This window comes from Salmo trutta, chromosome 28 (genome assembly GCF_901001165.1).
Source record: "Salmo trutta chromosome 28, fSalTru1.1, whole genome shotgun sequence".
Lineage (NCBI taxonomy): Eukaryota > Metazoa > Chordata > Actinopteri > Salmoniformes > Salmonidae > Salmo > Salmo trutta.
Window position 1 is genome coordinate 26216623 of NC_042984.1, and position 23374 is coordinate 26239996.

Consider the following 23374-nt stretch of genomic DNA (forward strand, 5'->3'; position numbering starts at 1 on the left):
ATTTTTGGCAGTGAAACGAGGCTACTCAGGCGAGGGAAAAAAACATCAACCAAATCTATATCCACGTTGGAAAATCTAAATGGACTGTTTGAAAATGTGAATCACATTTTTATTTGATGTACCCTCGACGGCATTGTGCGTACCCCAGTTTGGGAATAGCCGTTCTAGGGAATGGATACCCTAAAATAATGTTGCAGCCAATAACACCAACTGAACAGGATGCTCATACTGCACAAATGAAGCGTGAACTCACAATATGGTGACGGAAACAAACCTAAGCTGACAAGGGGAGCAAAGGTTTTGTCATTTTCCACTCACAACCTGAGTCTCAGTCAACAAATGAGTCGTTTTTCCGCCACATGAAAATGGGTAATATCATGCATCTAGTCTAGTGCAAATTAGTCTAATTCACTCCTGTCCCAAAACTATTGCACTAGACTAGATATAGACTAGATATAGTGACTTCAGAAAGTATTCATTCCTAGACTTTTTCCACGTTTTGTCATTACAAAGTGGGATTAAATTGGATTTCATTGTAATTGTTTGTCAATGATCAACACAATCTGTCAAAGTCTAAGAAAAATTCTAACATTTGTAAAATAAACCACTTGATTTAGATAAATATTCAACCTCCTGAGTCAGTACATGTTAGAATCCCCTTTGGCAGCAATTACAGCTGTGAATCTTTCTGGGTAAGTCTCTAAGAGCGTTCCACACCTGGAAGTGCAACATTATTATTTTTTAAATTCTTCAATCTCTGTCAAATTGTTGATCATTGCTAGACAACCATTTTCAGTTCTTGCCATAGATTTTCAAGCAGATTTAAGTCAAAACTGTAACTCGGCCACTCGGGTTCATTCACTGTCTTCATAATAAGCAATTCCAGTGTAGTGTTCCAGCCTTGTGTTATAGGTTGTCCTGCTCAAAGGTGAATTAATCTCTGTGTCTGGTGGAAAGTAGACTGAACCAGTTTTTTTCTCTAGGATTTTGCTTGTGCTTAGCTCCATTCAGTAAACATTTTTTTATCCTGAAAAACTCCCCAGTCCTTAACAATTACAAGCATACCCATAACATGATGCAGCCACCACTATGCTTGAAAATATGGAGAGTGGTACTCAGTAATGTGTTGTTTTGCATTTGCCCCAAACACATCTTTATTGGTATTCAGAACAAAAAGTGAATTGCTTTGCCACATTTTTTGCAGTATTGCTTTAGTGCCTTCTTGCAAAAAGGGTGGATGTTTTGGAATATTTTTATTCTGTACAGGCTTCCTTTTCATTCTGTCAATTAGGTTAGTATTGTGGAGTAACTACAATATTGTTGGTCCATCCTCATTTTTCTCCTATCACAGCCATTATACATTATACTATACATTAACTGTTTTAAAGTCACCATTTGCCTCATGGATGGTGAAATCCCTGAGTTTCCACTTTGACATTATGGGGTACAGTGTAAAAAAAAAACGATTTAATCAATTTTAAATTCAGGCTGTAACAACATTTTGAAATGTCAAGGGGTGTGAATACTCTCTGAGGGCACTGTACATGATGGAAACGGCTGGAGTAAAAGAAGTGGAACACCTGTTGTTGATCTTTGCTTCAGTCTGACAGTCTATCCTCCCTAGATATGTTAATGTTAAGGGGAAATATGAGATTTGAAACTTAGACACCAAGTGACCCACTAGAGAAGAGGTGAAGTGAAAGATTTTTGTTTTCTTCCTGGAACTCCTCTCCTATGGTAAGAATTTGTTTCTCTCATTTTGGACAAGATATTTCCAGGAAACCTTTCTTCCTAAGGAGTCGATGAGGCTGTGCTCTCTTGTATAAAGTCTTTTTGCATCTATAAATTAATTTATTATGTATGTCATTCATGATCATGAATGTAGAGTGCAGTTTTATATCACTTTGGCAATAATGCGGAAAGAGCTCATCTATCGTTGTTAATCTTCTGTAATGTGACCAGTTGGGGTCAGAGGACCAGGAATTAGTCCCTCAAATTATCTGGTGTTTATTTTCAGAGTATAGGGTAACTTCTCTGCCAATGCCCCTCACTGGCCACCTCCCGCCTGTCTACCCAATGTCCCCCACTGCCCACCTCCCTGCTCTCAATCCATCTCTCTTACTTGATTTCCTTTATTGGCTGCACACTGAAATGAGCTTTGACATTTGGGATTGCATTCCCTAAATAGATTGGTTGTGTCTTCAGGGCTGTTCTGAGAAAGAACTGGGGGACATGGGAGAATCGGGTATGAGGTTGGTGCATGGGCTTAGGTGTTTTCACACGTGTTCTTAGCTTCAAGTTTTCCCCCCAGTACTGTCTTAAAAGTGTACCAAAAAAGGTCAAACTTCCATGAGCTTCCCCTCCTTGCCAAACTGGGAGGAGTTGTATCTTGTCTGTTCAAGATTAATCAAAAGACATTTCAGAATGTTTTATCAATACATCCTTTATATATTCTTAAAGGATTGGTTTACTTTGGTTTATTTTCCTGGGCAAGCAGAAGTCATATTTGCTATATTATTGAGTTTGGCACCCTTTGGAGCATGAAAGTGGGAGAAAGGAGAATATCTTGTACTTGAGATTACAGTACCTATTTGTCAGTGAACATTTTCTTACAAGTTTTAACCTTAGGCCTGTCAGGTAGTGGAGGACTTAAATTCTGCAGTGTAGGAAAAGCAGGAACATTGCATGATGGAAATGGATCCACACACACTCATAAGATTATGTGATCTCAAGTTGTGACTAGATTTAGTAGGTAATTTGTCAGTGTTGTTGGAGACTCCACAACCAAAAGCCTTTTTTCTGGACCATGCAGCTTTTCAGGCTTGGTTTGTCCGGTGGGCCTTTAGTTTTTATACGTTCTTACATTTCCAACCAGCAACCTGGCTATTCTTGGCTAATAAAAAGTTGCCCTTCCCTGCACACATGCTCAAAGGCCTTTGGGGGGAGAAGTGGACTACTTTGACTTACGCAGGTTCTCTACTGTTGTTTCAGAAACGGCTGGATATTAGATGCTCCTTTTGTGTTCAGCTGAACTATTTCCCAGATCACAAATGAGTGTACTGTAGTAGCTTTTGCTGAATATATTTTGCAATGATTTGTAGACACTGCTAGATATTTTAGTGTTAAGGCCCGAGGGGGTGTGGTATATGGCCAATATGCCACGGCTAAGGCCTGTTCTTTGGCACCACGCATTTGTGGCATAATTTGTGTTTTGTCATTCCTGTGGTATACGGTCTGATATACCACGGTTGTCAGCCAATCAGCATTCAGGGCTCGAGCCATCCAGTTTATAATGTATAATTAAAAACATTTAAGTGTATACGTGATTGTCTAGACTGTTCAGTGCCGACTAGTTTTCCAGATAATGATTTTCCAGTTGTTTTCCCACTCTGACCCTTATGGAAACAGAAAAATAAGTGTGTACTCTTGAACCCGACCAGCTATCAGACTTGTATAACACCAGACCGTCTCCCTCTGTGTGTACTTGTCAGGGAGACCTGGACAGATATTAAAACTTAAAATAGAGTGGGCACGCAGGATCCTCTTATGCGTATCCTGTGTGGGCACTGCGGGCTCTGGTTACACGGCACAGGCACAGCTTTATATTGCACTGGAGAGGCAGATGACTCTACACTTCCCTGCTACACCGGTCCAGTAGCTGACCAGCTTTGCTAGTCCTCAGGGAGCACGTTTGTGGAAGCGAACAGCCATCACCATGCCTAAAGTCAATATGCCAGGTGAGTCGTCTGGTGGGTGCCACTGACATTGTATTGACAGACTGCTGCCCCACTCAAGGCATGCCCAGGCCTGAGATTGCTGGTGGCTCTGTCATGCAGCACCATAGCCAATAAACAGTTTTTCAGATTGCAGTTTTTTTATATATGAAAATGTAGCTCTTTGGTAATAGTCTTCTTTACAATGATTTGTCTATCCAGTCTTAATCTTTCAGGGTTTATATTTATTTCACAGCTTGTTTAACGGAACACACATTTAATTGTGAATGTCAGACTCAAATTATATGTTGGTGACTTTCTCACATTTGCAAGAGTCAGTCACTAACTTCTGCTGATTTATCCACTCATGTTTTTTCTTTTTTTAAACATTTGAGGAAATCTGCTCATAAATGTTAATTTTAAGGATTTACACAGGATAACAGTTTCTAATGAGTTCCTAATCTCAATTTGCCTTAATATCAGAGAGTTTTGGTATTTTAATTTACTGATGCAGTCACACCAGGTTTTGTGGCATGGGCACAGACCAGACCAACTGTTTGTCTGTCTGCTAGCCAATGTCACTGACATTTAGTGATGGGCAGAGAATTAGCTTGGCAGCTTTAGTGTCTAATCACCCAGTGCCGGACTACCGCATTTGGGGACCCGGGGATAACTTCCTAAATTTCAACACATTTTGTCATGGTGCAGAGAGAATAATGTGCAGCAATGTAATGCTATTCTACAAACTTTTTTGTTGTTGCTATGGGGCAGGATTTTCTGTTTTAAAGCTCATCTCATGCTTTTGGTCACATTTTGCCATGAGGCTGAGAGAAAATGTAAAAGTTAAGCTAATTTACTGAAATTCTACATATTTTGCTATCATATGCCAACGGGGTTGGGTCCCCAGGGGGCCATACCCATTTGGTAATCCGGCCCTGCGAACACCTTGCTGGCAAAATGCATACAGTTCCATTATGAAGTTAAGGTATAATATGAACCTCCACCAAGCAGTCCACATTATCACATTCTTTAAATGTTTTATTTAACTAGGCAAGTCAGTTAAGAACATTCTTATTGCCAATGACTGCCTACCCCGGCCAAACCTGGACGACGCTGGGCCAATTGTGCGCCGACATATGGGACTCCCAATCATGGCAAGATGTGATACAGCCTGGAATCGAACCAGGGTCTGTAGTGACGCCTCAAGCGCTGAGATGCAGTGCCTTAGACCGCTGCGCCACTCGGGAGCCCCAAAACTCTCTGACGGCGTGTTGGAGAGTCTTTCCAGTTCCAGTATTTCTGTCCAATACCTGTTATGTTGCATTAAATGTGTGTGAATGTACTATAATACACAATGTTACATGATGTCCTGTACTGGTGTTGCCTTTTAGATTGAGAGTAGAGGAGAAATTGAATGAGGCATATGCTGAGTGGTTGCGTCAGAGCAGTGAAATTGAGAAAGTTAGAGATTGATGGCTGTAACTTGTCAGCAAATTCTGCTTGGTCAAGTGTCGTTATGGAAGAACCCAGGACATGTTGTATTTCAGCCAAACATTTTGTGTTGGCCATTTAAGCAATAAGGCACGAGGGGGTGTGGTATATAGCCAATATACCACGGCTAAGGGCTGTTCTTAGGCACAACTCTTAGCCGTGATATATTGGCTATATACCTTAAACCCTGAGGTGCCTTATTGCTATTATAAACTGGTTACCAACGTAATTATAACTATTTCCCAGATAACAATGACATCAAATGAGTGTACTGTAGTAGCTTTTTGCTGAATACATTTTGCAACATTTATTTTTACTGCCCTAATTACACCACAAATGAATCAATTGTAGTAGCTTTTCCTGAATACATTTTGCAATGATTTGTAAACACTGAGATATTTTAGCAATAAGGCCCGAGGGGGTGTGGTATATGGCAAATATAACACGGCTAAGGCCTGTTCTTAGGCACCATGCATTTGTGGTGTAATTAATTAGGTTCAGTAAAAATAAATGTTTTGTCATACCCGGGGTATACGGTCTGATATACCACGGCTGTCAGCCAATCAGCATTCAGGGCTCGAACCACCCAGTTTATAACTTGTAATATAGCACATTGATACCAGTGAACATCATGCATTTTTGTGCAATAGTTAAATGCTATATCAGTTTCAGAATGGTGTTGTGTAAATGAACACTAGACCTGTGTCACCATTCAGAATCAGGTGGTTTATTTCGGTGTTGTTATATTTTTCTACTAAGGCTGTTAGCAAACAGCTGGCCCATGTTTTTCTTGTAATACTGGTAATGAATAGTACTGTATCATCTCTATCAGCTCCCTGTATGACTATTGTAATGAGTTCCTGAGTGTAATTCAATCATAAGAGGGCCCTGCTGTCTGGGGGGAGGGATATCACTAACTGATTTTTTTGAAGGGGTAGAAAATAGAAGTGCTATCGTTCAGACAGCTGCTCTCCAGGAGGCATTGGCTGGCTGACTGGATAAGGGTGACAGTGGGTGCAGCGGTTAGATATGAGGTTGGAGCATGCCCAGGGCCTAACGTAAACACAGGAACATTCCGAGACTGCCTACAATGGATGTAAACTCACAGTCGGTTGTGTTTAGCTTGTATGCCTCCATTTGGAAAACACAAATAAATAATCATAACTCAAACTATATAAATATATACACAAAAAAAACTCATAAATATCATAAAGAACTAACAAAGACAAATAAACAAATGTGTTGATTTGGCAATCCAGGCATAAATAGTGTAACGACCCTGGGTTTATAAGCGCGGAAATCGACTCTGCCACTGGAGCATGCTTTTGTGGCACAGTCGATAGCGCGCCGGACTTCGGGCTTGAAGGTCGAGGGTTCGAAACCTGCTCCCTGCTGTTTCATTACAATACATTACCCATCCCCCAACACTGTCAACCAAGAGTCAAGACTAAACCAATTCACCTTGCTGGTGTTTATATTATTCTTAACGATTTCGCAAAACCAGAAAAAAATGCAACTATGTCTGTGAAACTATATATTCACAATATTATGAATGAATTGTTGTTTATTTGGTAGCATTGCATTGTGTAACTGATTTTACTAATTGCGTTAGTACTGTACAAAGAGGTGCACTATTTGATAGATTCACCCGCTACCCCTACCTTGGGCTTCCAGTGGGGAGACCTGGGGTCAACCTACCCACGCACCCCTCCCCATCTCGTACTTCTGAGTGGGACACCTTCCCAGGCAGTAGCCTGCCTAGCTCACAAACTAGAATCAGGGCTCCTACTCCGACAAGGTTGACATAATATCGTTGACGTGACATGCAAATGAGCGATCGAAAGCCGATCGTGCAAATGTCAACAATCCGAATGTTTTTGTGCGGGCGCCACGTGCTGCCCCCGGGAAGATGCCGCCCTGGGCGGCTGCCCATGTCGCCTATACCTACATCCGCCACTGCTAAAGGAATAAATTAAAGGTGGCATGTCTCATTGGGTCACCGTAGGGCTACGTGAGAGTGCATGACAGTTGAACAAAATTAATTTCATGGTTGTTTGTGTAACAGCTTAGCTTCCGTCCCTCTCCTCGCCCCAACCTGGGCACGAACTTGGGACCTTCTGCACACATCAACAACAGTCACTCACGAAGTTACACATCCATCGATGCTCTAGTTGATATTGGTGTGTCTTTCAGTCATGGTGCGATTCATTGTTAGTATTTTATCAACACCTTCATTACTAACTCAATTGACTATCATTATGTTTAAGTCATCTCGTGTTGAATCAGGACGGTTGCATCTCTAAATGGGAAAAGGGGTTTCTATTATTTGATCAAATCAAACAGACCAGGGAGGGGTGACTCATTCATTTTAATGTGTAAATCTTTGGTAACATCATCTAACTCATTAATTGAATTCCTAACATGACTTGTCTTTGTTTCTTTGGTTCCATTTTGGGTTATCCTCTGCTCTCCTGCTGTGGAATGCACTATCAGGTCAAAGTAAGTATAAAGGGTGAGAAGATATCAAACGTAGAGAAACCTGACCCTGCATGTACAGTGCATATCGTAAGTATTTACCCCCTTGGGTTTTTTCAAAATGTGTTTTGTTTTACAAAGTGGGATTGAAATGGATATAATTGTGATCTACACAAAATACCTCAATGTCAAATTAATAACAATTCTATCAATTTTTCCAAATTAATAATACAAAAATGGAAAACCATTTGTTAAGTATTCACCCCTTTTGTTATGGCAAGCCTAAATAAGTTCACTAGTCCACATTTGCTTAACAAATCATGTAATAAGTTGCATGGACTCACTCTATATGCAATATTAGGGTTAACCTGATTTTTGAATGACTACCCCCATCTCTGTACCCCTCACATACAATTATCTGTAAGGTCTCTCATTCGAGTAGCGTATTTCAAGCACAGATTCAACCACAATGACCAAGGGGGCTGTTCCAATGCCTCACAAAGAAAGGCGCCAATTGGTAGATGGGTAAAAAAAAAAAGAGTGACACAGTGGTCTAAGGCAGAGTGACACAGTGGTCTAAGGCACTGCATCGCAATGCTAGCTATGCCACTAGAGATTCTGGGTTTGAGTCCAGGTTCTGTTGCGACCGGGAGACCCATGGGGCGGCACGCAATTGGCCCAGCGTCGTCTGGGTTAGGGGAGGGTTTGGCCGGGAGGGATGTCCTTGTCCCATCGCGCACTAGTGACTCATGTGTCGGGCAGGCCCAGTGCACGCTGACACGGTCACCAGGTGTACGGTGTTTCCGCCGACACATTGGTGTGGCTAGCTTCCGGGTTAAATGGGCATTGTGTCAAGAAGCAGTGCGGCTTGGTTGGGTTGTGTTTCGGAGGACGCACGGCTCTCGACCTTTGCCTCTCCCGAGTCCGTACGGGAGTTGCTGCGATAAGACAAGACTGTAACTACCAATTGGATACCACGAAATTGGGGAGAAAAAGGGGTAAAAAAATATATAAAATGGTGTATCAATACAACCAGTCACTATAAAGATACAGGCGTCCTGCCCAACTGAGTTGCTAGCAGAAGAAGGAAACCGCTCAGGGATTTCACCATTTGGCCAACAGTGATTTTAAAACAGTAACAGTTTTATGGCTGTGATGGGAGAAAACTGAGGATGGATCAATAACATTGCAGTTACTCCACAATACTAACCTAAACAGAGTGAAAATAAGGAAGCCTGCACAGAATAAAAAATATTCTAAAACCTGCATCATGTTTGCAACATAGCACTAAAGTAATACTGCAAAAAAGGTGCCAAAGGAATTAACTTTTTGTCCTGAATACAAAGTGTTATGTTTTGGGAAAATCCAACACAACACATCACTGAGTACTACTTTACATATTTTCAAGCATGGTGGTGGCTGCATCATGTTATGAGTATGCTTGTTATTGGGAAGGACAAATAGAAACAGAATGGAGCTAACCACAGGTACAATCCTAGAAAACCTGATTCAGTCTGCTTTCCACCAGACACTGAAAGACATTCATTCACCTTTCAGCAGGATAAGAACCTACAACACAAGGCCAAATCTACACTACAGTTGCTTACCAAGATGATATTAAATGTTCCTAAGTGGCCTAGTAACAGTTTTGACTTAAATGTACTTAAAAATCTATGGCAAAACCTGAAAATGGCTGTCTAGCAATGATCAACAAACAACTTGACAGTGCTCGAAGAATTTTGAAAATAGTAATGGGAAAATATTGTACAATCCAGGTGTGGAAAGTGAGACTTATGTGAGACCTACACCAAAATACTTGCAGCTGTCATTTTCTGCCAAAAGGTGTTTCTAACATGTATTGACTCATGGGGGTGAATACTTATCTAATCAAGATATATTAGTGTTTAATTGTTCATTAATTAATTATTTGTGTTACATTTTTCTTCCACTTTTACATTAGAGCATTTTGTGTCGATCAACAAAAAATTACAAAATTCATTTTAATACTACTTTAAAACAATAATTATCCAAGTGTGTAAATTATATGCACTGTATGTCCCACCGTAGAAATTTGTGACTGTCAACATTAATTCATTCACTTATTTGTCATAGAATAAAGTTTGTGGTGGATGCTAGACAAAAAAAATGAATCAATGAATCGATCAATCCGATGGCGCTTGAGCTTTCTGGGCCTTGTTGAGTCCACAGACACTATGACTCCAGGAACAAGATAGGCCAAGATTTGCTGCTGTATCACAGCCTCTTTGTCTAGTTTGGCCCGAGAAGGCTGTCTTGTTTGTACTGTAGATATTTGATGTAAGTGCAGAGCAAGTTGTTGAGTGTTTATGTGAGTTGTCTGGCCCCAATCTTTGTGCTGGATTACTGTAGCTCTGTGTGCATGGAACCTTGTGTTCACAGCCCAGGCTAGTGCTGAGAGCTGTGAGTTGACGTTGGACCAAGTTCTGCTTGGTCTTATACACACAAAGCATGCGCTACTGGAGAGTCTGTTTTCAACTGTTGCAGTAAGGTATGTCTAATGCTTCCCTTTGTGATAGTACCTTGTTTTTTACAAAATAATTTCAAACAATAATTTCAATCATGATGAATTTGCCCATCCTACTGTAGCTTGCTTTATCACGCCTGTTGTATCTATGCTGCTGATAGCTTGTTCCATGTTCAGTGCTTGTTTCGGGTCAACACTCCATGTTGTCCATTTCATTGCATAATTTCCTGAGTAGTGCACTTGAATAGCTTCTGGGAAACAAAACGTAATGTAGAAAATGACGTAATAAAAGTGCACATTTCAACTTAGTAACTACCTTTGAAAAAACAGGGTGGGTAACACCTATGTGTTTCTGCCAGAGACCGATGAGCATATGCTTGCCTTTGCGGAGAAAGTCTTTGCATCGGAGACCAAAGGTGAAGGCGTCCGTGATGAGATCTCCATGTTTGAAGTGCAAGATGACTGTCCCATCCTCCAACAGGAAATGGCCCACCATCTGCACACCGATGAAGATACTGACAAACGGTGGGTAGTAGTTCCTAAATATTTTTTCTTCTCCATGTGAACTGTCCAACAATGGTATCAGCCTTTGCCTTACCACTAAATCCACTGTTTGCCTGTCCCTCCTCCCCCTCCCCCTCTGTAGTAAGAAGAGACAGGAGAAGTGTCGCACCATCACTTTACCTTCGTCAATAAGTGACCAGGCCAGGAAGGTGCTGGCCCCTGTGGCGGATGTGTTGTTGGACATACCAACCTACCTAGAAGTGCCTGACTTCCAGAGAGTGGCCATCATTGGAGACTATGCCTCTGGGGTATTATATCTTAGCTATGTAGCCTACATTTCCCTTTTATCCAGGTTAGTCTTATGGAGATCAAATCTCCTTTGGAAGAGAGACCTGGTTCAAGATGTCAGCGGGGTCGAACATGATGGACCCTGCTCATGAATCAAATCAAACTTTATTTGTCACATGTGCCGACTACAACAAGTGTAGACCTTACTGTGAAATGCTTACTTACAAGCCCTTAACCAACAGTGCAGTTCAAGAAGAGTTAAGAAAATATTTACCAAATAAGCTAAGGAAAAAATAATAAAAATTAACACAATAACATAACAATAACGAGGCTATATACATGGGTTACCGGTTAGAGGTAATTTGTACATGTAGGTAGGGGTGAAGTGACTATGCATAGATAATAAACAGCAAGTAGCAGCAGTATACAAAATAAATGGGGGGGGGGGGGTCAATGTAATAGTCAGGTGGCCATTTGATTAATTGTCTTATGGCTTGGGGGTAGAAGCTGTTAAGGAGCCTTTTGGTCCTAGACTTGGCGGTGATGCAACCGATGGGGCAGCTGTAGAACTTTTTGAGGATCTTGGGACCCATGCCAAATCTTTTCAGTCTCCTGAGGGGGAAAATGTATTGTCGTGCCCTGTCTTGGTGTGTTTGGACCATGACAGATCGTTGGTGATGTGGACTCAATCTTAATCCTGTTTTGACGCTTTGCTTGTTTGATGGTTCGTCTGAGGGCATAGCGGGATTTCTTATAGGCGTCCGGATTAGTGTCCTGCTCCTTGAAAGTGGCAGCTCTAGCCTTTAGCTTGATGCTGATGTTGCCTGTAATCCATGGCTTCTGGTTGGGGTATGTACTGTGGTCACTGTGGGGACGACGTCGTCGATGCACTTATTGATGAAGCCGATGACTGAGGTGGTATACTCCTCACTGCCGTTGGATGAATCCCGAAACATATTCCAGTCTGTGCTAGCAAAACAGTCCTGTAGCTTAGCATCCGCGCCATCTGACCACTTCAGTATTGAGCGAGTCACTGGTACTTCCTGCTTTAGTTTTTGCTTGTAAGCAGGAATCAGGAAGATAGCATTATGGTCGGATTTGCCAAATGGAGGGCGGGGGAGAGTTTTCTATGCATCCCTGTGTGTGGAGTAAAGGTGGTCTAGAGTTTTTTCATGTGACATGTTGGTAAAATTTTGGTAAAGCTGATTTAAGTTTGCCTGTATTAAAGTCCCCAGGCACTAGCAGCGGCACTTCTGGGTGAGCATTTTCTTGTTTGCTAATGGCCTTATAGAGTTGGTTGAGTGTGCTCTTAGTGCCAGCATCGGTCTGTGGTGGTAAATAGACAGCTACGAATAATATAGATGAGAACTCTTGGTAGATAGTGTGGTCTACAGCTTATCATAAGGTACTCTACCTCAGGCAAGCAATACCTCGAGACTACTTTAATATTAGACATCGCGCACTAGCTGTTATTGACAAAAGACACACACCACCACCCCTCGTCTTACCAGACATAGCTTCTCTGCTCTGCCGGTGCATTGAAAATCCCTCCAGCTCTATATTATGTACATAGTAACATATTATGTACAGTACAGGTCAAAAGTTTGGACACACCTACTCATTCAAGAATTTTTTCTTTATTTGTACTATTTTCTACATTGTAGAATAATAGTAAAGACATCAAAACTATGAAATAACACATATGGAATCATGTAGTAACCAATTCTTTTTTTAAACAAATCAAAATATATTTTAGATTCTTCAAAGTAGCCACCCTTTGCCTTGATGACAACTTTGCACACTCTTGGCATTCTCTCATCCAGCTTCATGAGGAATGCTTTCCCAACAGTCTTGAAGGTGTTCCCACATATGCTGATCACTTGTTGGCTGCTTTTCCTTCACTCTGCGGTCCAACTCATCCCAAACCATCTCAATTGGGTTGAGGTTGGGTGATTGTGGACGCCATGTCATCTGATGCAGCACTCCATCACTCTCTTTCTTGGTCAAATAGTCCTTACAAAGCCTGGAAGTGTGTTGGGTCATTGTCCTGTTGAAAAACAAATGATAGTCCCACTAAGCGTGAACCAGATGGGATGGCGTATCGCTGCAGAATGCTGTGGTAGCCATGCTGGTTAAGTGTGCCTTGAATTCTAAATAAATCACAGCAGTGTCACAAGCAAAGCACCTCCACACCATCACAACTCCCCCTCCGTACTTCATAGTGGGAACCACACATGCGGAGATCATCCGTTCACCTAATCTGTATCTCACCTGGCGGTTGGAACCAAAAATCTCAAATTTGGACTCATCAGACTAAAGGACAGATTTCCACCGGTATAATGTCCATTGCTTGAGTTTCTTTGCCCAAGCAAGTCTCTTCTTCTTATTGGTGTCCTTTAGTTGTGGTTTCTTTGCAGCAATTTGACTATGAAGGCCTGATTCACACAGTCTCTGAACAGTTGATGTTGAGATGTGTTTGTTACTTGAACTCTGTGAAGCATTTATTTGAACTCTGAAGCATTTATTAGTTGTGGTTTCTTTGCAGCAATTTGACTATGAAGGCCTGATTCACACAGTCTCTGAACAGTTGATGTTGAGATGTGTTTGTTACTTGAACTCTGTGAAGCATTTATTTGGGATGCAATCTGAGGTGCAGTTAACTCTAATGAACTTATCCTCTGCAGCAGAGGTAATTTTGGGTCTTCCTTTCCTGTGGCGGTCCTCATGAGAGCCAGCTTTATCATAGCGGTTAATGGTTTTTGCAACTGCACTTGAAGAAACTTTAAAAGTTCTTGAAATGTTCAGAATTGACTGACCTTCATGTCTTAAAGTAATGATGGACTGTTGTTACTTTGATTATTTGAGCTGCTCTTGTCATAATATGGACTTGGTCTTTTACCAAATAGGGCTATCTTCTGTTTACCATCCCTACCTTGTCACAACACAACTGATTGGCTCAAACGCGTTAAGAAGGAAAGACTTCCACAAATTAACTTTTAAGAAGGCACAACTGTTAACTGAAATGCATTCCAGGTGACTACCTCATGAAGCTGGTTGAGAGAATGCTAAGAGTGTGCAGAGCTGTCATCAAGAATCTCAAATATAAATATATATTTAGAATTTATTAACTTTGTTTTTGCTTACTACATGATTCCATATGTGTGATTTCAGAGTTTAGATTTTTTTCACTATTATTCTACAATGTAGAAAATAGTAAAAATAAAGAAAAACCCTGGAATGAGAAGGTGTGTCCAAAATGTTGACTGTTACTTTATGTTTGTAAACTCACCATTAAAAATACCATAGTGATTGAGTGTCCATATTCCATGATATTTGCATTCTACTAAGTAAACCTCCAATTGTTCCCAACTATTCCACCCGCTAAAACCCCTCCCCATCCCAATTTGGGTTGTCATCCCAGTGACCGGCACACCACCCCCATCCCCCCGTATCCCAGGGCCCCGAGAGACCTGGACCCATCCTTCGAAAAGAGCACACAGTGCCACCCACAGAACAGAAGCAGATCAACCGCCAAAAGCTTTTCTATCGTCCTCACTTCGATTTGCATTATATATAGCTATTAAAAAATATATCTAAAATATTTCCATAATTAACAAAATAATATGCGTAATAATGTAGGCAGTTCATGCAAAGGATTGTTACCTATAACTAGGATTGCCATTGCAAAAAATTGCATATTTAGCAAGCAATTATTATTTTTGCAAACAATTATGGGGATTCATCCTATATTGTCCCTAACATCATTACCCCCTAGCAACAGATGTGGGACACACACACTGAACCCCTTTCCCCCACAAACAACCATAAGCTCAGCAGCTCAACAGCTGTTCCATCCCTGAGCTTTGATGTCTTCATTATTATTCTACAATGTAGAAAATAGTAAAAATAAAGAAAACCCCTGGAATGAGTAGGTGTGTCCAAACTTTTGACTGGTACTGTATGTCTCCACCTCCCTCTCTCCTCAAATAGCAGCAGAATTAAGTCTCGTTGACCCTGTTTACATGTTGTGGAGCAGTGTCCTTATTGACGGGTTGAACAGAGCTGGATGTTGGAGGAGTAGCATGGCTGCCCATGGCCCTGGGTGTGAACTTGACCGTTACGGCTAGTATGTGTCTCTGGGTCTGGGTCATTGACCTCCTGTAGGGAAATCTCCTCACATAAATAGATCCCTCTAGACTGGAAAATAAGAGCCCAGCAAAGGTCGTCTGGGTTTAAATTTCAGTAATGTGACTCTGACATTTACAGAGAGAAATCATTAGGAGGTGGAGCTTGCTTATCAAACTGCTTGTTGCTCACTTTCCCAATTTAAGCACTACTACATAATCCACTTATGAATATTACATAATCATTTGGTCCATTGTGAACGACCGATAACTTGCTGACAATTATCCATTTTAGTTAGATGAGTGATTACTTCAAGGAATGGAGGGGTGGAGCGATGCATTGGAACAGGGCCCTTATTACATCATTCCCCTCTCTACTCTTAGGTGACCATGGACGACTTTGAGCTGTCCTGTAAGGGCATGTACCGTGCTCTAACCATCAGAGAGAAGTACATGAGGCTGGCCTTCCAGCGCTTCCCCCTCACCTCATCCCAGTACCTGAGGGAAATTGAGGGAGAGCCCTTTAAGCCTGAACACACAGTGCAACCAGGTATGCAGACTAGGCTGACAAGTTTGAACATAATAGAGAGGGCATGTCTGGGATACGCATGCAGTAGTTTTTCGTGTCAGACTATTACTGCCAGTGGTGGTTCTAGCTTGTATGGCTCCCTGGCCGAAACCCCCTATATAAATATAACAATATATACAAAAATAAGACTCATTAATATCAAAAAGAAGCAACAAAAACAAATAGAAACAAATCTGTGTTGATTTGGCACTCGAGCATCAATACATTATCCATCCCCCAACACTGTGAACCAAGAGTCAAGACTAAACCAATTCACCTTGGTGGTGTGCAGACTGGTTTTATATTATTCTTAACGATTTCGCACAAACCAGAAAAAAATGCAACAAAGTGAAACTGTATATTCACAATATTATGAATGAATTGTGGTTTATTTGGTAACATTTCGAAGTGTGACTTTTTACTAATTGCATTAGTACTGTACAAAGTTAGAGGTGCGCTATTTGATAGATTTCCTCGCTTCCCCTACCTCGGGCTTCCAGTGGGGAGACCTGAGGTCAACCTACCCCCGCACCCCTCCCCATCTCGTACTTCTGAGTGGGAGACCTTCCCAGGTAGTAGCCTGCCAAGCTCACAAACTAGAATCAGGCCGCCTACTCCGACCAAGGTTAATTGACCCACAGTCCCACACGGTGACATGATATCATTGACGTGATGTGCAAATGAGCGATATAAAACCGAATGCGCAAATGTCAGCATTTAATTTTTTTTTGTGCGGGCACACCATGTCGCCTATACCTAAATCCGCCACTGATTACTGCCAAGAAAGTGTCTAACAGCTAACATTTTGTTTCCCAGTCTTCACATCGCCACCCAAGAAGGGCGAAGACCCCTTCAACACCAAGTGCTTGCCTGAGAACCTGAGCTGGGTAGCCCGTATGAAGGACGGTGTGATTTATACATACAAAGACGCGGCAGCGGCCGACCAACACAAACCCATAGAGAACATGCCTGCCCCTGACTACATCACCTTCATTGACGACATGAACTTCCTCATCGCTCTGATTGCACAGGGCCCAACGTGAGTCTTACTGCATGACTAGCTACAGAATTGTTAACGGAATATGTGATGCCCTATACCCGTTACAGCTTGGCTAATGGAAAGCCTCGAAATTAATTTTTATTGGCCATACTTTCTTCGTTCTTGATTCAGTAAAAAGTGTATTTTATAAATGTCTGTGTCCAGTTGCAGGTGGTTCTCCAAAAAACAGAATATTCAGAAAGATATTAAATCCACGTTTTGGATCGAGTAATTGGCCTCTTGGATGTGTGTAGATCTTTGTTTTGGTCACACTGTGTGACGCGCTCTCATCTACTTCTACGCGTGACTGCGGCCGCATCTCATAGAAACAACTAGTTCCTGCAAAGATGTTGGGAAATGCAAGATCTCTGGCAGCTAAAATGGCAAGGGAAATCCCCACTCGGTGCAAACCGTGGATTTAATATTTCTGAATATTCTCTGGTTTTAGAGAACCAACTAGACTCTGACATTTATAAGATACACTTTTTACCGAATCAAGAACAAAAGAAAGTATTGCCAAGAACAGGTTAGGTGAAAAATTCCTTGCAAGGCTTTCCATTAGTCAAGCTGTAATGGGTACTGAGGATCACATATCCCGTTAACAATTCTGTAGCTACTTCACGACGGGAGATCAACTCCAACGCAGCCAAGTCACAGCAGTATGTAATTACCAATGGTGTAAAGTATTTAAGTAAAAGTACTGTACTTTTCTTTACTATCATATTTTTTTACAACTTTTACTTCACTACATTCCTAAAGAAAATGATGTACTTTTTACTCCATACATTTTCCCTGACACTCAAAAGTACTCGTTACATTTTGAATGCTTAGCAGGACTGAAAATTGTCAAATTCGCACACTTATCAAGAGAACATCCCTGGTCATCCCTACTGCCTCTGAAATGGCCGACTCACTAAACACAAATGCTTTGTTTTTAAAAAATGTCGGAGTGTTGGAGTGTAAGCCTGGCTATCTGTAAATAAAAAATACAAGAAAATGATGCCGTCTGGTTGGCCTATTATAAGGATTTTTACTTTTAATACTTAAGTATATTTTAGCAACTACATTTACTTATTTAAAACCAAATACTTTTAGACTTTTACTCAAGTAGTATTTTACTGGGTGACTTTTACTTGAGTCATTTTCTATTAAGCTATCTTTACTTTTACTCAAGTATGAGAATTGAGTACTTTTTCTACCACTGGTATTTACAGAATGTACTGGATTTTGATCCAACCCTGCTCTAACACACCTGATTCAACTAATTCTGTTCAAAATTTAACACTGATTATTTGGATCAAGTGAGTTAGGCTGCGTTTACACAGGCAGACCAACTTTGAATTTGTTTCCCACTAATTGGTCTTTTGACTAATCAGATCAGCTCTTTTTCCAATAATTGGGTAAAAGATCAGAATTGGGCTGCCTGTGTAAACACAGCCTTAGTGCTGGTCTGGAACAAATAATCCAACATATGGACTACATATTACACCACGAAATGTCTTACAACTTTCTAAGTTCCACATGACATGTTTGCTTGTTCTTTTTGTCTCTCCTGGGTGGCAGTAAGACGTACACTCACCGTCGTCTGAAGTTCCTCATGTCCAAGTTCAATGTGCATGAGATGCTGAACGAGATGGAGGAGATGAAGGAGCTGAAGCTGAACCCCCACAGGGACTTCTACAACTGCAGGAAGGTAGATAGCTACCGTCTTACAAAACATATTAGCATTAGCCTATCTTATTAGCCTTTTAAGACCTCTTTTTTTTTTTTGTCATTTTAGCAGACGCTCTTATCCAGAGCGACTTACAGTAGTGAATGCATACATTTCATGCATTTTTTTTTTGTACTGGCCCCCCGTGGGAATCGAACCCACAACCCTGGCGTTGCACACACCATGCTGGCGTTGCAAACACCATGCTCTACCAACTGAGCCACAGGTGACTGTCAAGATGTTGGCTTGACAGTCGCTGGACGCTGGTCGATTCCCGGGCAGGGTTACCCTTCAAATTTTCTACAGTATACTTCCATGGTTGGTTTCAGTGACTCTCCCCTTTAACTGCCCCTAATTGACACATAGGATCAGCTTGAGCAAAGTGAGTTGTATAATCACTGATCTACAAATAGGATTCCCTTCCAAATAGGTTTTGTACGATTACGATTCCCCCCCCCCCCCCACACACACACACACACACACACACACACACATGCACATCCAGACATTGATTGATTGGAGACAGCTTGTGTCAATTACAGAATATTTCCTAGGATTTTCTACCTATAGCAACTACTGGATAATGCTGGAAATACCGGTAAAAGCACAGTGTCTCAATTTCCCTAGACAGTCAATCACAGAGCACATTTAACATGATAGCAATACTCGAACTAACTGCCTGTAACGGGCAATCTTCACCCTGTTACACTAGTTTCATTTCATTTATAAGAATTACGGCTATGACAAAATAAAGTCTCTCCTTTCAACAAATACCTTATATTTGTGAATGGCTTTAGATAAAATAATACTTTATTACTAGAATAGACTTGCTTAACTTCCTACAACCAGGGTTGGACTTCTGCTTCTGCGCCCAAATAGCAAATGTGTGCTCCGCTCCCCCTGTTGTTCACTTTAGCCTCTGGCTCCAGCAGTTACCTTCTCACGCCACTGATGCTGTGAGACATATGAGATTATACAGGATGGTGCCAAATTGGATGGTGTGTTACCGCCATCAACAGTATGGGTGCTGGTATTACATTTATAATTAGAAGCTAGGTACTAGCAAGCTAGTGTGTTCTACCTAGCTAGTCAGTACTAGTTAGCTTAGCTAGTGTGTACTAGCTAGCTGCACATGAAACAATGGTTAGCATAACGCCCTGGACCAGAGCTAGTGCGCCGACTGGTATGAGCATAGCATACTGACGCCCTGGAACAAAGATAATGACTCAGGAGATCAACAAAAGTCTACAGGTTGCGCGTGCACATACCATTTGAAACACAAAAATACCATCTGAGACTCATGGGCATGCACTTTGATGTTTGCTGACCACAAAGAGTCAGCTGCCCTTACAAAAATTGCTGTCAGAGTGCAGTATAACTGCAGTACACTGCCATATAACTGCAGTTAGAATGCAGTATTCTGCAAGTACTGCATCCAAAATACCACAGTTGACTGCAGTTACTGCACTTTTACTGCAGTTTCAAAACTGCAATATTTTTTTGCAAGGGTGATGCGTCTCGTTCTTCCAGCATGGTCAGTACACCACAAAGAGAACTCATAATAACTACCCAGTAAGCAAATGTACTTATTTTCTAGAAGTTGGCCACAGGTGCATTCTATGTAAACCACATATCCTGAGGCTGCATTTATTGCAGCTGGGGATTTTAACAAGGCTAATCTGAAAATAAGGCTCCCTAAATTTTATCAGCATATCGATTGCGCGACCCGGGCTGGCAAAACCCTGGATCATTGTTATTCTAACTTCCGCAACGCATATAAGGCCCTCCACCACCCTCCTTTCGGAAAACCTGACCACGACTCCGTTTTGTTTCTCCCAGCCTATAGACAGAAACTAAAACAGGTAGCACCCATGCTCAGGTCTGTTCAACGCTGGTCCGACCAATCGGATGCCACGCTTCAAGATTGCTTCGATCACACGGACTGGGATATGTTCCGCATAGCGTCAAACAACAACATTGATGAAAACACTGATTCGGTGAGCGAGTTTATTATCAAGTGCATCGGTGATGTTGTACCCACAGCGTCTATTAAAACATTCCCCAACCAGAAACCGTGGATTGATGGCAGCATTCACGCAAAACTGAAAACGCGAACCACTGCTTTTAATCAGGGCAAGGTGACCGGAAACATGACCGAATACAAACAGTGTAGCTATTCCCTCCGCAAGGCAATCAAACAAGCTAAGCGTCAGTATAGAGACAAAGTAGAGTCGCAATTCAATGGCTCAGACACGAGAGGTATGTGGCAGGGTCTACAGTCAATCACGGACTACAAAAGAAAAACCTGCCCCGTCGCGGACCACGATGTCTTGCTCCCAGACAAACTAAACAACTTCTTTGCTCATTTTGAGGACAATACAGTGCCACTGACACGGCCCGCTACCAAAACCTGTGGGCTCTCTTTCACTGCAGCCAAAGTGAGTAAAACATTTAAACGTGTTAACCCTCGCAAGGCTGTAGGCCCAGACGGCATCCCCAGCCGCGTCCTCAGAGCATGCGAAGACCAGCTGGCTGGTGTGTTTACGGACATATTCAATCAATCCTTATCCCAGTCTGCTGTTCCCACATGCTTCAAGAGGGCCACCATTGTTCCTGTTCCCAAGAATGCTAAGGTAACTGAGCTAAATGACTATTGCCCCGTAGCACTCACTTCTGTCATCAAGAAGTGCTTTGAGAGACTAGTCAAGGACCATATCACCTCCACCCTACCTGACACCCTAGACTTACTCCAATTTGCTTACCGCCCCAATAGGTCCACAGATGACGCAATCACACTGCACACTGCCCTAACCCATCTGGACAAGAGGAATACCTATGTAAGAATGCTGTTCATCGACTACAGCTCAGCATTTAATACCATAGTACCCTCCAAACTCGTCATTAAGCTCGAGACCCTGGGTCTCAACCCCGCCCTGTGCAACTGGATCCTGGACTTCCTGACGGGCCGTCCCCAGGTGGTGAGGGTAGGTAACAACATCTCCACCCCGCTGATCCTCAACACTGGGGCCCCACAAGGGTGCGTTCTCAGCCCTCTCCTGTACTCCCTGTTCACCCATGACTGCGTGGCCATGCACGCCTCCAAATCAATCAAGTTTGCAGACGACACTACAGTGGTAGGCTTGATTACCAACAACAACGAGACGGCCTACAGGGAGGAGGTGAGGGCCCTCGGAGTGTGGTGTCAGGAAAATAACCTCACACTCAATGTCAACAAAACAAAGAAGATGATCGTGGACTTCAGGAAACAGCAGAGGGAGCAGCCCCCTATCCACATTGACGGGACAGTAGTGGAGAGGGTGGAAAGTTTTAAGTTCCTTGGCGTACACATCACGGACAAACTGAAATGGTCCACCCACACAGACAGCGTGGTGAAGAAGGCGCAGCAGCGCCTCTTCAACCTCAGGAGGCTGAAGAAATTTGGCTTGTCACCAAAAACACTCAGATGCACAATAGAGAGCATCCTGTCAGGCTGTATCACCGCCTGGTACGGCAACTGCTACGCCCACAAACGTAAGGCTCTCCAGAGGGTAGTGAGGTCTGCACAACGCATCACCGGGGGCAAACTACCTGCCCTCCAGGACACCTACACCACCTGATGTCACAGGAAGGCCAAAAAGATTATCAAGGACATCAACCACCCGAGCCACAGCCTGTTCACCCCGCTATCATCCAGAAGGTGAGGTCAGTACAGGTGCATCAAAGCTGGGACTGAGAGACTGAAAAAGACCTATCTCAAAGCCATCAGACTGCTGAACATCAATCACTAACTCAGAGAGGCTGCTGCCTACATTGAGACCCAATCACTGGCCACTTTAATAAATGGATCACTAGTCACTTTAAACGATGCAACTTTAATAACGTTTGCATATCTTACATTACTCATATCATATGTATATACTGTATTTTATGACATCTATTGCACCTTGCCTATGCCACTCGGCCATCGCACATCCCTCTATTTATATGTACATAATTCTCATTCACGGAAAACAGAAAGGAAAATGCCGCACACTGCTGCTCATGCTCCCAGGTGATATTTATTGACAATGTTTCGACCCTTAGGTCTTCATCAGGCATCCATATCCCTGGTGGGGGTGGAAGGTCCTAAATATAAGGGTAGTACTCAGTGACATCACTTCCTGAAACAGGAGGTTCATTTTTGTAATTGATAACATAGTTTCACAATATTAACATTCAATGTATCACAATATATGATCATACACAGGGAATGTGATCAATGTTTACAGTAATATACATACAATATTCAATTAGGATTAAAACAACTATTTAGACATTATATTGAAACTATAAAAATGGTTTCAAGTCAAACTCCTCATTAAGGCCAAGAGGAGACAGTGTGTTGAGCCTGTGGATCCAGAAAGATTCCCTTTGAAGACGTTTTCTCTTCATGTCCCCTCCCCTGCGTGACATCTTGACCATTTCAATTCCAATGTATCTCAGAGAGCTAATAGGATGTTTAGCTTGTACAAAATGAGCAGCAACCAAATGTGTTGTCTCACCTGTCCATGTATTGCTGCGGTGCTCACTGATCTGTGTCTTAAGGCTTCTGGGGGTTTTCCCTGTGTAAGACAGACCACAATGACATTTCAACATGTAAATAACATTGGTGGACATGCAGGTAATCAGGACCTTGATCTTAAATCTTTGTCCTTTGCGGGGGTGGGTAAATTAGTTGCATTTGTACGTAAAGCTGCATTGAGCACATTGGCCACATTTGTAATTACCCTCCCGAACCTTGTCCAAAAAAGTTTCCCTTTTCTCTGGTGGGTAATCAGATTTAACCACAATATCGCTCACGCGGATGCTAGGAGAACGCTACCTGCCCCAATGCATAGTGCCAACTGTCAAGTTTGGTGGATGAGGAATTGTGGTCTGCGGCTGTTTTTGTTTTTCATGGCTCACGGTGTTTAAAGAAA

The 23374-nt window shown here is 42.1% G+C and overlaps 1 protein-coding gene across 2 annotated transcripts in view; it reads left to right on the forward strand.

Annotated features, from left to right (window-relative positions):
- The first annotated feature begins 3552 nt into the window (after positions 1-3552).
- Positions 3553-23374, forward strand: part of LOC115165889 (AMP deaminase 1) — a 28102-nt gene continuing 8280 nt past the window's right edge. Inside the window, exons 1-7 of one of the 2 annotated variants that reach the window (XM_029719354.1) lie at positions 3553-3737; positions 7698-7703; positions 10542-10707; positions 10829-10994; positions 15483-15648; positions 16483-16705; positions 18269-18398. In XM_029719354.1, the coding sequence (XP_029575214.1) occupies positions 3716-3737; positions 7698-7703; positions 10542-10707; positions 10829-10994; positions 15483-15648; positions 16483-16705; positions 18269-18398 (879 nt within the window). In that variant the 5' untranslated portion in view covers positions 3553-3715. Of the gene's footprint in view, positions 3738-7697; positions 7704-7738; positions 7770-10097; positions 10207-10512; positions 10708-10828; positions 10995-15482; positions 15649-16482; positions 16706-18268; positions 18399-23374 lie in introns of those variants that run through there. The other variant, XM_029719353.1, reaches the window with a different exon arrangement.